General features: G+C 42.7%; 1 protein-coding gene across 2 annotated transcripts in view; it reads left to right on the forward strand.

Annotated features, from left to right (window-relative positions):
• Window positions 1–18,606, forward strand: part of LOC135711355 (uncharacterized) — a 679,421-nt gene that overhangs the window by 480,427 nt on the left and 180,388 nt on the right. For both annotated transcript variants that reach the window (XM_065234152.1, XM_065234153.1), the window contains exon 5: window positions 16,087–16,297. In XM_065234152.1, coding sequence (XP_065090224.1) covers window positions 16,087–16,297 — 211 coding nt within the window. The remainder of the gene's footprint in view (window positions 1–16,086; window positions 16,298–18,606) is intronic.

Consider the following 18,606-nt stretch of genomic DNA (forward strand, 5'->3'; position numbering starts at 1 on the left):
ATCTGAAAATGTATCTGGATTCCGTACTAATAAATGACTTCAAGATTCTGGGAGGCTAGGAGCATGAATGTGAGGCATGCACAATGATTCTCTATGCTCAGGGAAGTCGAGAAAATTTCCGAACCGAAATATTCTCTAACCCAGAACGGAAATTAAACCCTTGGCGGCCATCAAACTTGTTTCTAGTCAGCACCCTTTTCATTTGAACTGTATATCTGACAGCTGTTCTATTTTCGGAAACTCTAAAGAGGCATTGAGTGGTGTGTATGCTTAATCTCACAAAAATGCAGGAAAAGAAATGCCTTTGCTCAGTTATTAAATACGAACAAAGTACTTCAGCAGAGTGTTTTTCTTTGGAAATCCAGTGACATTGTCGTTTTATTTGTTTCTGCCATATATTTAGAGCTCATGCTTTTGAGCAGCCCCCTAATGCATTTTACATCGTGAAGTTTGTCATCTTGGCTTGCCACAAACCATTACTTTCATCTCTCGACATCGTCGTCTTCATCGTCGCCGTTGAGCTGCTGACAAAGCTGTCCTGGAACTTACTTACGCTGACAGATTCCTGTGACATGTAGTGTAATAAACTTTCCGACAGTCGTGAGCACCTCCCCTAAGCCGGACGGTAACACCCGGCCCTCGTGGAGGAAGTGCTGCCGCAGAGCACCACGCATTCGGTTCTTTCGATCACGGATACCATCGAGCAGTGGAGCACGGCGGTTGGCTACCAGGATAAATCACCAAAATGGCATTCGCTCAGCCAACCGCACGCCATTGACAGTGATGTATTATTCCGAAGGATTTACACACACACACGTACACTTAGCCAGCCGTGCACCAGGAGAGCGATCGTCCTCACTTTGAAGCGGTCGGTTGCTTCGTGCAGCACTGACTGCACCGGCGATGCATTTTACCGATACTTTACTTGTGAACCCCTTTGTGGTACTGACTCCTGAAATAAAGCCGTCCATGGTAGGGAGCTTGACGTAGAGGTCAGTTTGCAAGCTATTTTTCCCGCTTTTCATCGCCTATGGGGAACCGGTACCTGCTGTCGTACAGTGCTGCTCCGTGTTGCCATGGTACCTACGTGATCGGTTTGAAACCCGGTGAGCACTCTTGAACGTGCAACGTATGGGTGCAGTTAAATGTAAAATAGAACTATCGCTTTTCAAGTGGAGAGCAGTGCCACGAAAAAAATCCCATTCGATAAATTTCAATCAAGCTCCTACCTAGCTACCCGAGTGACCTGCATAGCAGCAGGAAGTGACAATATTTCATCCGGTTCATTTTTTTCTCGTTTTAATTATGGAATATTTTTATTCATTATTCGCTTCTTCTTGCTGCATGAACGCTCCACGAAAACGGTCTGCACGTGCAAGTAAATTGCTCTGGGGTTGAAATGGATAGGGGAAAGTTTGAACTTTGATCTCGTTGGCTGGTGGGTGATCGACGGAAATTAAAAAGTGCAACTTCAAACGCGAAAGCGATTTAATATTCCACCTTCCGGGATCCGGGCTGAGCAACTTCATGTTCGTGGCTATTATAAAAGCCCTGAATGTATCCACCTGTGGTGAGATCCAACCCATTTTTTTTAAATCAAATTTTGAGCCACTTCCTAGGTGGTATCCGGAACAATTACTCGATTATCAAATGTAAACATTTACTTTAAACGATAATTTCTTCTGTAGTTGAGCAAACTGATTCAAGTGATGTAGAATCAGAAACTGAGATTTCCAGCCATTAATTTTACTACATTGGAAGCTGTCAAATTATATTCCTCCTACAAATACCCATCCCCTTTTTCAGCAGTCCACAACACAATCGCTCTTTGTGTACCACATTGCGCTGTTTACAGTTTTCCTATTTTTAATTAAACTATTGCCCTCAAGAACTAACTTTTTTTACAACCTAGAAAGGAGCACTCAGCAATATTAATACACACTCCAACGGTCAGCAACCAGCCATCCGTCCATCGTTGATGCGTTCCCAAGTTCGTCATTTTAGCGTTTCGAAAAGTGCCATAAAAGGGTCCAATTACCCATGGCTATAAACACCCATGAAAAGGGGAAACTCCCATCTCCTCGAGAGAAGCATAACAGAGCCGAACTTCCAAGGCAGTGAATTATATGACTTTGTGTGTGGCTGTGTGTTTGTGTTCAATACTTGCTCTTGACTAGCGCCCGACTTGAAACAAGCGTTATTATTAATTTATTAAACGTATAAATAAATTATTACCCTTCCAGCTGAGTGCGTTGCGCGCTACCTTAGAGTGGAGTTGTTTGTCATCCGTTCACCATAAGCAGCTGTAAAAACAAACCACTTGCCAACCCCCTCCGAGTGCCGCAATCAAATTCCACCTTTTTTTCTGCGTTTCTTCGTGTGAACTACAAATTTCCCGATTGCGCGAATGCTGTATTTATTTTAATTTGAGATTTACGGTCTGCCAGAGCGATAAGAACACGCAAGCTGGCACTCCCTCCACGCCCCATCATTGGCGGGGAGCGTTCGTATCATTCCCAGCCCGATTTGTTGGATGAAAGTTGATTTTCGGCACTCGGTGGGCGGGGGTGGCTGAGGCTCATACTTGGAATTGCTCGTGTCGGATGAGCGTTAATCACTTCTGATTAAACAATAACGAACGTTGATAGCGTAGCTGGTCTGCCTCCGAGCAGCTCCACAGCCATGCACTGCTGCAGCAGATGGAGTTGGAAATTTGGGCAACAGTGTGAGGGGGAAACTTTAACTGCGGACTGATCTCGGCGGGAGATCCGACATTTCCACGGTGGAAAAGGTGTTTGAAATTTTAGCTTTAAGATATGGATGGGGTGTGTGCTTTGAAAATGGAGCCGTCTCCATGAGCTTCCAAAACTATTTCCACTTTGTTAGCAAAGGAATGTTTGCCTTTGTGTGGTGAGAACTTGGTAGCGTAATTAGAAAATTAAGCGGTGGAAGCAATATGTGTGGGACTGTGCACAAAACTGTGGGATACGATTAAATGATCGGAATATGCCTTTGGCAATTTCGAGTCATTCATAATTAATTGGTGAAACATTATTTCAGAACGATAAGCGATCAAAGGACTTATTACCGGCAGGCGTAACGTTTCAGTTGGGAGAGCCAAAGAAGACAGAGAATATTGTCCTTCTTGCGGGATTGTTCTGATCCGTCTATATTAAAAACCACTTCGTCCCGATACTTTTTCCACGGCCTTTTTGGACGTTTTTCTGCTGTGGTTGCTGTGGTTGCTGAGAAACACTTCTTTCTCAGCAACCACAGCACTAAACTGGAAGCAACAAGTGGAAGGAAACATGAATCCATTGAACGCTTTTGAATATTTTTGGAATCGGTAGACTTGTTCCGGAGACATGGGTCTTGGTACAAGAAGCGATGCGACACATCAAATCACATGAGAATACAGAAACAAGCTCAATGGCAGTCATATAGAGTGCCAAGGATCACATTGGCCACATCCGTACATGATGTCTTCAAAATCCCCTTATTACCCTTCCTACAATGCAGGCTAAACATATCATTTGAAAAACCGACCTTCTATCGGTTGTGGGACAAATGGTCGAATGACAAAATGTCGAATGACAAAACGTCGAATGACAAAACGTTGAATGACAAAAGTTCTAATGGACAAAAAGGTCGAATGATGAGAAGGGAGACAAAAGGTCGAACTGTGCGAAGGGGGACAAAAGGTCGAATGATGATAAGAGTGACAAAAAGTCGAATGGACAAAATGTCGAATGGACAAAATGTCGAATGAAAAAAGTTCGAATGGTTCAAAGAGGAGTTCTAATTAGTCCTATGCGCCGCCGCCACCGACGATTTCTTATACGCCGCCGTTCTAATATTGGGTACGCCATTAATGTAATATTTTTTATACTTTTAAATTTCGCTTTCATGGCCAACTTGGAGACAATCTTGAAGGAGATAGGACTATTACCAAACCGTTGGTGGAGGTCAATCTAAACTTTTTGGGCCCTTTCCAATGGATATCTACGGAAACACTTTAAGGCAGTGAATTCAATCGAATCATTTGATAAACACTGGACAAAAGTGACCAAAGAATATGTGCTGCAGCTCATGAGAAGCTTCAGATCAGATGTTCGTTCCATGACATACGAGTAAAGGAACTGCGGATTATTTTCATCCGATTGAAAGAGAATACAATAAAGAACATATATATGATATAAAATTTGGAGTACATTATCAGAACGTTGTTTTATTCCAATGTATTTATACTTTCTGGGACACCCCATATTGTGTGCATAATGTATTGGTTGATCATTATCTACCCCCATACGTAGAAAGTTGCAAAAATACAAAATATGGACCGAACGCACTCTACTACACTGTTTAAGTCGCTTATGAACAGCCTTTTAGAAGCTTATTTTAATAGCTGCTTTAAGAAGCTTTATTTTTATTGATTTTTTTTTAAAGATGCCTAAGAGTACCGCAATACGGGGGCAAATTAATCACTATGTAACGTAAATATCTAAATTAATTTCTAAAATAAACTTATTTGAAAAACTAACTGTGTTTAAATGAGAAGCTATGAGGACTACATCGTATTGCTTGATTTCTTATAATATTGGATATTTTGTTGATTTTTAGGATTTTTTTAAAATCCAAGCTTTGAAAATTTCACTATGGGATGAAGTTGATCAACCCCTCAAATGGCTTCACAATGCATTTCTAGTAATTGTTCTTATTAAATGTGGGTTCCCTGAATCCGTTTCAGATGTTAAAACCTTTGTGTTAAAAATGTATTTAGACGCAACGATGTCTTAAAATGCAGAGCTACGTCTAAATGTAGGCAATTTTATTCAAAATCACTGGTAATTATGCAAAAAACTCTCCATTTCTTGATATTTGAAACATTCCGCTGTAGTTTAGTAAAAGATGCTACTTTAATGGCTATTGTTGCAGTACAATGATCGTTTGTCTTGATGTTGATATTGAATACTACTTAACGTCAGCTCTATAACAATGAAATCCATGCAATAAAATACAATTTTTTTGTAATGAAAAAAATTTCATGGTAATCATTGGAGTAGCATGCTTTTAAGAATTCTCTTGATATCTTGCACCGAAAATGTTATACGTGACAATTAAAAGTGCAACGTATAATGATCAATTTCACGCCGGTGATACATTTTCCCCCATATGACGGTATTCAACTTAAATTGCTTACACGGCACTACGTTCCCCAAGCAGAACACATGTATCGAAATAAGTTGCTGCCACGTGATTGTGACTGGAATGGGTTACACACAAGTTACCACAATTGTTCAGTGACAAGCGTGCTGCTAGGGTCCTCTAACTAAAAAATCGGGAAGTTTAACAAAGAAAACAGCTACACGTTTGGAGTATATGAATGGATAAGGAAGCATTTCCCAGAAAAAAAGGTGCATATATCTATTTGCTTTTCATTATAATACCCAAACTGAACTGCTTGTTTCAAATTCGAAAATCTCAAATACACCTCAATATACCACTGGGATTGTTTGAGGGATAATAGATCATTTGATGTACATTTTGGATAACAGCTATTATTGTGCGTTCCCGTTCGGGTTTTTGACTTAATTGGATTCAGGAAAGATGGTATTTTTACGCAGGATTACGTCTTTCGGCAACATATTGGGGGTGCAATTTCAAAACACCAAAATTTACCGCATTACGAAAAGAGGTCAGGTTTTGACCACATATAACTCTGTCAATAGCAGATGGATTTTAATTCTAAACAAGCCAATCGATTAGAAATTTAGCTACAAATCTTCTAAGGGGAGATCCATTAATTACGTCATGCAAATTTGACCCATTTTCAACCCCCTCCCCCTTTGTCACATTTTTTTTTGTATGGCTCGTCACAGTTTCCAAACCCCCCTCCCTCCTAAAAGTATGACATAATTAATGGACGATCCCTAAATTGAATAGTACATTAATTTTCAATTGGTCACTACTGAAAATTACACAAATGTCCAACTATTGCAATGGTGATCAAAATTATCACCGATTGCCTGCAAATAGCGCATACCCTAACACAGATTTCAAAATGGAATTGGATCCTATCTCACTGAACGGTTACCGTGTGTGGTGCTGTCCGGTCGATCGTCAGCATTAGCAGCAGTGTTTTTGGTGCGTAGCGTTGAACATTGTACACAACGAAAGGCTGTCCGCTCAGGCCGCATCGTGCTCTCTTGCCGTGCGGATCTATTTACTTTTTGCTGAAGGGAGTGTTACTACTACCTAAAGCTACAACAAATTTAAACAGTACTTTTCAGTGCTCAACCTGTAAAAATTTTCTACCTTGTTCAACTCTTATTCCTCTTCGATCCTTGTTTGGACCCTACCCGAGGTAATCCTTCTTGGATATCGATTTGGAAAATTGCTCTTCGATCCTTCAGATTCTTATAGTAATCTGCTTGGATAAAAATTTACTGCCGCCATGGCGCCTAAACGCAAAAGAAAGAGGCAAACTATTGACGCCCCATCTGATGAAATTAATTTGAGTAATCAATTTGATTTGCTCACGGATGATGAGAATAATCCATCATCCAAGAAAAATTCTAGTAAACTTTCCCGGCTTAAAGGAAAAGATTCCCCCTATTGTGATAACCACTTCCGATTTCCATGCTCTTCGCATGGAACTTTTGAATTTCGTGAAAGTTAATTTTTTACTACAAATTGGACGTCGGGGTGAATGCCGTGTATTGGCTGAAACCTTGGACGGATTTAAATGTCTTCTCAAGTATCTTACTGAGAAGAAGCACACATTTTTTACTTACTACACCAAAACTGAACGTGGGTTGAAGGTTGTCATGAAAGGACTGCCCAGTGGTGAATCCCTGGATCAGATCAGAGATGAACTGGCAAAATTACTTGGAGTTGTGCCACTCCAAGTAATCAAAATGAAAATGAATCCCGTCCTGGCGATTCGCGCAACGGGATTTCTTATGATTTTTATTTAGTTCACTTCAAGTCTAGTGAACTAAACAACCTTAAGGCCTTAGAAAAAGCTAGCCTTATGCCTTATGCTCCATGTCCTTAAGGAAGACTGGAGGAAATTTCCAAAACCTCACTCAGTGCCGTAAGTGCCAGGGATGGGGTCACGGAACTAAACATTGCTACATGCCAGCTAAATGCATGAATTGTGGTGATTCCTCTCACGCAAAGGACGACTGTCCTGTGAAGGAAGATCCTAAGAAATTTAAATGTTCAAATTGTGGTGAAAACTACAAATCCAATTTTTGGGAATATAAGGCTCGCAAAGCGATCCTACAATCTCGTTCTAAGCGACAGGTAGAAAACGCTCCACGTTTCCGCTGCTGTAAACAACGGTCTGCTAGGAACAAATTCTACATTCGTACCCGTAGGTAAAAATATCACCCCCGCTTCAAATTTTTCAACTGTACCTACTTCCCTCGCTGCTAACAATGTTCAGCGAGTTAATGGAGCTACCTATGCTGCTATTGCAACGGGTAGAAATCAAAATACTAACCAACGTTCTAACGGAAATTTTGACAATTTTGACTTAGGAAGCATTACTGCCCCTAAAATGGAATTTTACAGAAATCATTAATTGACATGATTTCTGATATGCTTAAATCTAACTCCATGTTTGATGCTATTCAAACTGGAGTAAAATTTGCAAATAATATTGTCATGACTTTAAAATTCAGTAATGGATTTTAAAGCATTAAATATTTTAAATTGGAATGCTCGGTCTCTTAAAGATAATGCAGACGAGCTATTTACCTTTTTGAGACTTCATAACGTGCATATTGCAGTTATAACTGAAACGTTCCTTAAACCTGACCATAAGGTTAAATGGGACGCAAATTATTTCATTTATAGAAATGATCGTCTTGATGGACCCTGTGGTGGCGTTGCCGTCATTGTTCATAGACGAATCAAACATAAAATTCTTTCTTTATTTGAAACCAAAGTTTTTGAAACTTTTAGAGTTTCTGTTTATAGCTGCCTATTTGCCATTCCAATGCGCAGGCCAGCAAAAAAAAAATTCTCAAGGGTGCCCTTCAGAAACTTACCCGTCATAGGTCTAAATTCTTTATTATTGGTGATTCACTGTCAAAACTAGAATTGGTTGGACTATTTATGGGCGAACCTCGACTAAAAGTTCGGAAGGCCAGGTAAACACAAATTGCATTCACCTCTGTGAATGTTCCAGAATCCAGGACGACGAGCAACTCCATCAAATGGTAAAAGCGCAGTTGGCTCTTGAAGATTCTTGAGTAACGGAGCAGCCATTAGGCAAAGACGAAAAACGAGCTAAGGAAATTTTGCAGCGATCGACGAAAAGGACGGAATTTGGATTTGAGACCGGATTAATCTGGAAATTCGACCACGTAGAATTCCCTAATGGTTATACCATGGCGTTCAATCGATTGAAATGTCTCGAAAGAAGATTCGAAAAGGATCCAGAACTAAAAATGAAAGTCGAGCGGCTAATTGAAGATTTTGAACAGAAAGGGTACATTCATCGTGTAACCTCAGGAAGAGCTGGAAACGTTCGATCCGAGAAGAATTTGGTTCCTGCCACTCGGCGTAGTGAAGCATCCGAAAAAGTCGAAGATTCGCCTCGTGTGGGACGCTGCTGCGCAAGTCGATGGTGTGTAACAGTCAACTGCTGAAGGGACCTGACTTCCTAGTGCCACTAAAAACAGTTTTGCTACGGTTTCGCCAACGGAAAATAGCGGTTTCAGGGGACATACGCGAAATGTTTTTGCAGTTAAAAATGTGTTCGGCAGATAAGCAGTCGCAATTGTTCCTATACCGAAGGGACCCAACAAAACCACTGGTGGTTTACGTTATAGATGTCGTCACCTTTGGTGCAGCCTGCTCTCCGTCGACGGCGCAGTTCATAAAAATTCGGAATGCTGAGGATTTTACAGGTCAACAACCAAGAGCGGTTGAAGCTATATTGAAGAACCATCATGTTGACAATTGGCTGGATAGCGTAGACACGGACGATGAAGCAATTCGATTGATTCAAGACGAGCGGGCTATTCACAAGGCAGCAGGCTTTGAGATCCGCAACTTCGTCTCAAGCTCCGTCAAGGTGATGCAAACCATACAACAAGATTCCTAACGTCATAACGACCTAAGTATGAAACTGGAAGGAACCACAGCAGATGAGTTGGTGTTAGGTATGCTTTGGAGGCCACAAGGCGATGAATTCTCCTTTTCCACCCACATGAATCCTGAGATTTATCAACTGATAGAGGACGATAGAGACGTGCAAGTGTTGAGGGCGGTGATGACTGTTTTCGACCCATTAGGACTCATTTCCTTTTTCATGGGAAAATTCTAATTCAAGAAATTTGGAGAACTGGAACGGGATGGGATGAACACATAAGCCAGGCTTTGTTCGTTGATTGGCAGAGATGGAGTCGAGCACTTGGTGAATTAGGAAAGGTGGCAGTTCCCCGGAGCATGTTTCCGGAAAAAAAAATAACCAACCCGTCACGAAGGTCGAACTGCACACCGTCGTTGATGCGAGCAAGTCGGCTTATGCTTGCGTCGTGTACATCCGGTACCTCTTAGGTGATGAGGTAAAATGTTGCCAAGAGCAAAGTTGCGCCTTTAAAGCCAGTCAGTATACCTAGGCTGGAATTACAAGCCGCTCTCATTGGAGCTCGCCTGGCGACGAACGTCTGCGAGATAATCTCGATACCTATAACACGACGAGTCTTCTGGTCGGACAGTACGGCGGTTTTGGCATGGCTGAAGTCAGACGGTCGTCGCTATCATCAGTACGTTGGAGTTCGAGTCGGCGAGATACTGACACACACGGACGTTTCAGAGTGGCGATACGTACCATCGAAATCAAACGCAGCAGACGATGCTACCAAATGGTCTTGTGAATCGAGTTTTGAAGCTAATAGTCGCTGGTACACCGGACCAGAATTTCTGCGTGAACCAGAAAGTGAATGGACACACAATGTTCCTGAACTGACGACCACCGAAGAATTGCTGGAGGTAGTACATTTGCACCAAAAGTGGGAACCAGTAATCCGTTTCGACCGATTCTCTAACTGGAATCGTCTTCTACGGACAGTTGCATACGTTCATTCAAAGATGCAAAAAAGATGGAGCAGAAAGCAAGCCAACATTCGCTGCGATAGGACAACACGATTTTCAACGAGCCGAAAACTACTTGTGGCAGGTCGCCCAACGCCAAGTTTATCCCGACGAATACTCCTTGTTGGAGAAATGTGGTTCCGACTTAATGACCTACCGAGAAAAGCTATCGAGGTGCAGTCCTCTATACAATCTCGCGGTATTTCTGGATGAGAACGGAGTGATGAGGATTAGAGGTCGTATAGGGGCTGCACCTCAAATCCCCTACGAAGCTAAGTATCCCATTCTTCTCCCTAAGGATCACCCCGTAACGCTTCTGTTAATCGACAGGTACCATCGACGTTATCTTCGCAGCAATCGTGAAACGGTTGCAAACGAGGGTCGCCAACGCTTTTGGATTCCGAAGCTCAGGGCGGTGGTACAACGAGTGAGCAAGGATTGCCAGTTCTGCCGGATCCGCAAAGCATCAGCTCAACCTCCAGTAATTGCACCTCTGCCTAAAGTGAGACTGACGCCGTTCATCACCTACACCGGACTGGATTATTTTGTTCATATACTCGTCAAGGTAGGACGCAGCTTGGTCAAACGGTGGATTGCACTTTTTACTTGTCTGACAATACGTGCAGTCCACTTGGAAGTGGTCCATTCGCTGAACACCTCCTCATGCATCAAGGCTATCAGAAGATTTGTGGTCAGAAGAGGGGCCCCAGACGAGATATATTCCGACAACGGAACGTGCTTTGTCGGAGCCAACCGACAATTGATGGAACAGCTGAGGGAAATCAACGGAGGATGTGCGAGCGTTTTTACGAATGTGAGAACCAAGTGGTTGTTTAACCCTCCCGCAGCTCTTCACATGGGTGGAGTGTGGAAGCGAATGGTTCGCTCCGTGAAAGTTGCAATGGCAGCTGTAGCAGGAGCACCACGCCATCCCGACGATGAAACTTTGGAGACAGTCGTACTAGAAGCGGAAGGCATCGTGAACACACGACCCCTCACATACGTACCTTTGGACGTGGCCACAGATGAAGCGTTAACCCCGAACCACTTCCTGTTGTACGGAAATCGAGGGGTTACTCAACCAAGCACGGAGTTTGTGGCACCTTGTCAAACATTGAGGGACAGCTGGAAACTTACTCAGCACTTGGCCGACGAGTTCTGGCGTCGCTGGGTTAGAGAGTATCTTCCAGTTTTGAGGAGACAAGTGAAATGGTTTGATCCGACCAAACCCTTGGAAGTCAATGACTTGGTCATTGTCATTGAGGAATCAGCACGGAATCATTGGGAGCGTGGAGTTATTACCGAGATCTACCCAGGATCGGATGGTCATGTGCGGTCGACGATGGTCCAGACCAGTACTGGCATTAAGAAGAGGCCCGTAACGAAGCTTGCATCACTGGATGTCAGGAAGGCTCAGAGCAAAGAAGATGATCGTGGTTCCCAGCAACACGGGGCCGGTTATGTTGAGAAAGCCCCTCAATTGGACAACGGAGAGGTGTAACTGGGAACGCTGCACGATCGAAGAGGTGTCAAAAAAGAGAGTGAGTTGAAACGAAGGACAGAAAACAAACGTGTTCACAATTTAGAATATCTTTTGCGCGATTATATCTCAAATCAGAAAGCTAGTTCTAAATTCGAATAATTGAATGTAAGATCGAGAGTTGTTCAAGTAAGAGAAACCATTCCATATGTTTTCGCTAATCCTAATTACTTTTATTTACTAGGATAAGATACCCACAATTTCGGGTTGTTGCAGGGAAAAATGTTAGGTTAGCATACTAAAGAGAACCGTTTTGTAAGTAGCCTGTTTTACTCTCTAAAATCATAACCTAATGTTCAAATAAATTGCAGACTTAAAGTTTCTCGAAGGCAAACTAAGGGACGGATCGCATTTGACTACTTTCTCTGCAACAAAGATGAAGTGAGCGAACGTCAAGACGAATCCGATGGGTTTAGTACGTGCAGTGATACGGAACGTGCTGAAGAACCTTGTGAAACGCCTGAGACAACATCATCTGGTCGAGTCACGAAGCCACCAGTTTGGCCAAAGACTACGACATGATGTTTGCTGGTATGGCGTTGAGTGCTATGGAATACGTCGAGAATCTTCCTACTACAATCGCGGGCTTGAAGCAGAGAGCTGATTGGCCCGAATGGCAAACAGCTATACAGGATGAGATGGATTCCCTGCAACGAAACAAGACCTGGGCACGAGGGGTTTTAGTCGACGTTTAGGTTTTGATTACACTGAAAGCTACTCGCCGGTCGTGAAGCTAGATACGTTGAGGACTAAGCTGGCTGTTGCTAATCAAGAGCGAATGTTGGTGCACCAGATGGACGTTCGTACGGCTTCCCTCAACGGAGACTTGAGCAAAGAAATCTTTATGACACAGCCTGAAGGTTTCGAGGAAGAAAAAAACTTAGTCTGCCGATTGCACAAGTCAATATACGGCCACAAGCAGCCCTCTAAAGCCTGGAATGACCGATTCAATCGGTTCATCGCTAGATTGGGATTCAAAAGGAGTACTGATGACCAGTGTATTTATTGGCGAGGGGAAAAAGATGCGAAGAATCGGACACAGTTTGCAGGAGATTCGAATCGTCAAATCATGCCATTCGAAGGAGTTTGACATGACTGACGCTGGGCAATTTACCAATTGTCTTGGTATGCGAATCGAGCGAGACATGGAGAACCGAATTTTGCGAATTAGTCAGCGTCGATACCTGGAAAGTTTGCTCAATCGCCTTGGCATGTTATGTTAGCGTGACAACACGCCCGGATCTGTGTGCGGCGGTAAACTTCTACAGCCAGTTTCAAAGTTTGCCAACAGAAGAACATTGGACGCACCTCAAGCGTCTTCTCCGGTACATCAAAGGTACAGTAGATATTGAGCGGGAGTACAGAGGTGACGACAAAGCGGATATTGTTTCGGCGTTTAGCGATGCAGATTGGGCGAACAGTATTATCGATCGACGTTCAGTGACGGGATACGTTTTCCAAGTTTTTGGCAGTGTGACAACCGGGCTGACTAGAAAACGGCAAACTGTATCGTTGTCGTCGACAGAGGCTGAATTAGTCGTACTTAGTACAGCGGTTTATGAAGGAGTGTGGCCGATAGGGTTGCTGTAGGAAATGGGTTACCAGCTAACAGTTCCTGTGACGTATCATGAAGATAACCAGTCAACAATAACGGTGGTGAATGATCCGAAGGATCGTGGCAGACTGAAGCACATTGACGTCAAACTACGGTTCATCAGAAGTCTGGTTCAGCAGGGGCGTATCCGGCTAGAGTGCGTTCCACCAGAACGACAGGTAGCTGACATCATGACGAAATCATTACCATTGTGTTACTTAATCCTGGTGTTTTACGTGTTATTTCTCGATCCGAAATAGTGCTCCCATTAGGATTAAGAGCTGCTTTAACATTATTTTGAAAACAAGACAGTTTTTGACTTTCTCGTCAGGCTATTAAAGGTTTTTTTTTTTAAATAGCAAAAAACTCAATAACCAGGAATGTTTTACACTTTGAAATGCTGTATTTAAGCTATATTTATTGTTCATTACCGTTATAAAACCATCATAAATCAGAGTTAATGCCAAATGGCTGCTGTATTGTAATCTAAAGACGTCAACTAAATTGGATGCAATCTTAGAGCGTTATAAACTTATGCCTGCTAGATTACATGTCTTTCCTATTTTACACAGGGAATTAGACAAATGCTGTTTTAAATGTGATTAACGGTTCAAAATTTAACTTTTTTTATATTTACTCGGCTCACTCAGCACATGTAATAAATGACATTGGTTTTATATCGATTCTTATTTCTTGCTAATATTTTTAAAATTGTTCAAGGGTTTCAGGTCTTATTCTACGCCAATTAAAAAATGCGTTTGTATTAATTCTAGGTTGATCAAAGATGTTTTTAAAGTAACAATCAAATTAATAATAGAGTAGAAAGAAGACATGAATAGTGCATTAGAAAAAAAATACTCAATCTTGACTTGAACTCAAAATATTTCGTCAAATTATGATCTATTGTACAAATGCAGGAAGCTACCATTGCACACCCTTAACCGAGCACCGATTTCAGTAAAGCAATTTTAATCCTTCTGGACCAATTTTACCAACGCAAAACGGCCGAACCCAACGTACCACCATAATGGCTGCATGTGTTTTAGTTCGTAATTTTCGTCAACCAGGATTAGCGTCAGCTTCATTGGAGCACCAATCAACCACTCCTGGGTTAGTAGACATACATGCGTTGGGTGTAGCGGATTAACAACGTCATATCATTCAGCTTTTGCTTCACGATCCAAAACCATCGGGCCACACACGCCACCCAAAGGTAAAGCGCCATTAATTCCACATGTGTGCGACATCTAGTATTTGGGGTGTGCCTGCCGGCCTAGTATCCATGTATCGTCATCGTTTACCGTTGTTGAAGCGCCAAACTTTCATTTCCGAGCTTTACCTGCATAAATCATGCTCTGCTGCCACCAGCCAGCGGCGTGGAATATCTCTCTCTCATTATATGTGGAATATCACTTCAAAGCACGAGAGCTTGGATGGATGGATCTAAAGTGATCCCTGACACACGTCGCTAGCTAGCTATATACCATCGTCATACCCGTGGACGTGCGTGTACCTTATAAGCCTATTTTTACAGAGCCCACACATGCTGATGCTCCTTCGGCGCTGTTGAAAAATATTTTCATTAATTTTCATAACAGCTGAAGCCATTTTTTTTGCGATGTGTGCGTTCTTTTGATTAATTAAATTCAAACTTAAACGTTTGCTGAGGTTCGAGGTGCATCCTCAAACACTACTGGCACGGCAAAGTGTAACACACTCACACCCATCGGATGCATCCCACACTGCCGCATGCAGTTTTCAGTAATGATCGCAGCCACTAACCACGAGAACGTCGACGGCTTCCGACTGCGGAAATTTAATTAATCTCAACGGAGACAAGGGGGTAAATTTCCGAAAATTGAATTTTTGATTGGACTTGGCAAAATTAAATTTTGGAGCACATTAATCTCCCGCTCCACTTGCGAACACTCTGATGGGATTTTCGTCATCATCCTCATCATGTGTGGAAGAAGCGGGCTTGTTTGCTCGTTGCTGTTGAGGTTCCTACACTAACGTTACTAACTGGCATTATCTTTAGCCATATTCCTCACTGGAGAAACTTCCGAGTCCTAGCCATCATCCTGGGGAGATTTTACTGAAAAGTTTCACCTTCTGCGTTTGTATGCTGGCTGGAGTTTTGCATGAGCCAGAGGTGGATTAAAGTAGCACGTAAACCGTGTGCTGTTCCGGGTTGAGATATGTGACGAGTGTGATTAACCTCTTGCGGGAAAATGAGAAAACTTTCCGCTGCCATCAAGCCGCGTGGCACGTTTTTCTTCTTCCCAATCAAAGCTCTACCACCGTCAGCAGCTGGGACTATAATTGAAATTAATCGACGGGGTGGGGTGGGGTGGAGTTTGTTTCAGACGAACATTTTGATCCCAAAAATCCACGCAAAAAAGCATCCTTATTAATTATCTGATTATTGATACCAACTGCATCGCCTCTTCATTGAATTCCCATCCAAGCCAAACAACTCACACCAATATGTACCATCAATGGCAACGATGACGACGTCGGTTCCCGCCTGTCTACGAAATGGTATTATTTTTCAATTATCCTCAGATTTATTCAATTACGCCCAGACTGGAAACGGTGGGAAAAGCCCACTCACACCTCACTGCAGCTGATTCGATTGTGATTATCATTAGTCCTATCCTTCCTTGCCTTCCGTATCAATAAGAACTCGACCGAAAGAGAAACGCTAATAACGATTCAGCCAGACATCGCTATTATTGGAACGCTGGCAGACAGAATCGCAATATGATGACTGATTTTTCGATTTATAGAATTCAATGATTTAACCGAAATCTTCACCCATTTTCCCTCTCCTCGATTGCAGGTTTCCTGGATGCGCAAGCGGGATCTCCACATACTGACATCGGACATCTACACCTACACCGGTGATCAGCGGTTTTCGGTGGTTCATCCGCAGGACTCCGACGACTGGGACCTAAAGATCGAGTACCCTCAGCTAAAGGACAGCGGCATCTACGAGTGTCAGGTCAATACGGAACCGAAGATCAATCTGGCGGTCTACCTGGACGTTACAGGTTGGTGATTTTATCGGTTGAATTTGACTGCAATAGGACGGAACGATTTCCGGAAATCTGCTATTAGGTGGCCCGAACCATTCATTGAATGAATTCTCTCACACGTGATTTTTTTCTGGAGCACTTTAACGACATTAAAATTAAAATCTACGATCACAATTTTTTTGAGAAACACGGTGGGTAAATATATATTGTCATAAAATCTGTTTACAGCAATTAAATTTTTGATTGTGTTTCGATACATTTGACGGTCATAAATTGTAAATAGGGGGATAGTAAATGTGTGGACGATTGTCGTCGTGGGTCGAGAAAGGAGGTCTAAAACTCTCAAAAATGGTCTACGTAGTTTATGAACAGCCACCTATTGAAAACAAAGTAAGAGGGTGCATCCAAGACACGTCCTTAGATTTGACGTAGGATTACGTGCTTGCTTTCAATACTCGACGACTGAGTTAGTGAAATCACTTTTTGCAGGCAATCGGTCGTAATTTTGATCACCATTGCAACAGTTGGACATTTTTGTAATTTTCGAATTGATACAGTGTTCATTTTAGCAGATTTGTGTGAGGTGCACAATTGACTGAATGGATTACCATTCAGTCATAGTGCAATCTCCATTGATGAACCCCTCGACGAGCTGTCAACTGGATGAACAGGATGAATCTATTCATCCTCTTTAATCTGACCGCCCAACGACGCTTCAATCAGCAAGCATCTCGTTCGTCCTCTTTCGTCGCAGTGCAGTTGAATAGGTAGGTTGTGCCTGCTCTCCAAAAGGGTTGGGTGATTCCGGTGGGATACGGTTTAAACCTCACAATGGCGATCCTGCCAGGTTTTAGCTACTATTCAGTGCTAAAATAAATTGAACCATTTCCATTAGAATCACCCAACGATTTGAGAGGGCTAAGAAGTGGAAATTGAAGTGTTATTTAAAAGAAAGGCTAGTCGTGAAGTCCCACGTGTATATTCGTCAAATTTTCGTCTGGTCTATGAGAAAGTGTGAAGCGCGAACCGCGAACCGCGAGTGGAATGGAATGATACCAACAAAAAAAAAGTGTGCATTGTCAATGTTCCTGAGAAGACATTTTGTTTTGCTTTGACGCGTTTGTTTTTTTTTTCTTCGTTACGTTGCCTTTCAAAAGTGATAATAGTTTCCTGCAGTGTAGTATGATTGCCGTGTTGTCTTAGTATAATCATTTTTGCTGCAATCATAACAGGTATCAAACCTGTGGTGGGACGCTCGTGGAAAAAGTGATTCAAGACGGCTAAGTCATGTAATCATTGCCACGGTGTGGGACGCCCAGTGGAATGATTATTCAGTGATTGGACGACAACGAAGAAAAATCTTCCGCGGAGTGGGACGCCTGAAGGAAGATAATTATGCCACGAAGTGGGACGCTCGTTGGTGAACAGTGGTGTCAGATGCCCACTAGAAGACTATCTTTGCCATGGTGTGGGACACCCGGTGGAAAGATTACTGCAAACCTTTAGTGACGAAGTGGGACGCTCGTAAGAAGGTCTGTGGATTTGTTTTTCCACAAGTTGGAACGCCCGTTGAAAAGCTACTTCCGGAAGTAGTAAAGGATTTTTCCTGATGAATGTGGGCGTCTTAGTGGAATACCTGTATAATGAGAGAGAGAAGGATTAGTATTTTCCATTTAATTCCACTACTTTATTTGCTTATCCTTGACAGATACGCGTATTTCGTCTACAATGTGCAGACTTCTTCAGTGTCTTGTACTAATACTCGACTAGTACAAGAGTATTAGTACAAGACACTGAAGAAGTCTGCACATTGTAGACGAAATACGCGTATCTGTCAAGGATAAGCAAATAAAGTAGTGGAATTAAATGGAAAATACTGATCCTTCTCTCTCTCAAAGGATTTTTTTTAATATACGTTCTACCGGAACACCCACTCGAAGAAGGCAGATCTTGTGGATCACCAGGTTATTTAGCGTGGCGGGACACCCGCTCAGAAAAGGCAAATCGTGAGGATTGCCTGAGTGTGGCGGAACACCCACTCGAAGAAGGCGGATCTTGAGGATCTCCAGGTTATTGAGCATGGCGGGACACATGCTCAGAAAAGGCAAGTCGTGATGATTGCCTGAGTGTTTCAGAACACCCACTCAAAGAAGGCGGATCTTGGGAATCGCCAAGTTATTGAGCGTGACGGGACACCCGCTCAGGAAAGGCATGTCGTGAGAATTTCCTGAGTGTTGTGGGTCACCCACTCGAAAGGGCAGATCTTCAGGAATAAATTCGCTCAGGAATAGGTTGTCGATGATAGAATGACGCGGGAGAATCTC

This window comes from Ochlerotatus camptorhynchus, unplaced genomic scaffold (assembly GCF_037179485.1).
Source record: "Ochlerotatus camptorhynchus isolate MF236.1 unplaced genomic scaffold, CSIRO-AGI_Acam_v1.1 ptg000432l, whole genome shotgun sequence".
In the NCBI taxonomy this organism is placed as follows: Eukaryota; Metazoa; Arthropoda; class Insecta; order Diptera; family Culicidae; genus Ochlerotatus; species Ochlerotatus camptorhynchus.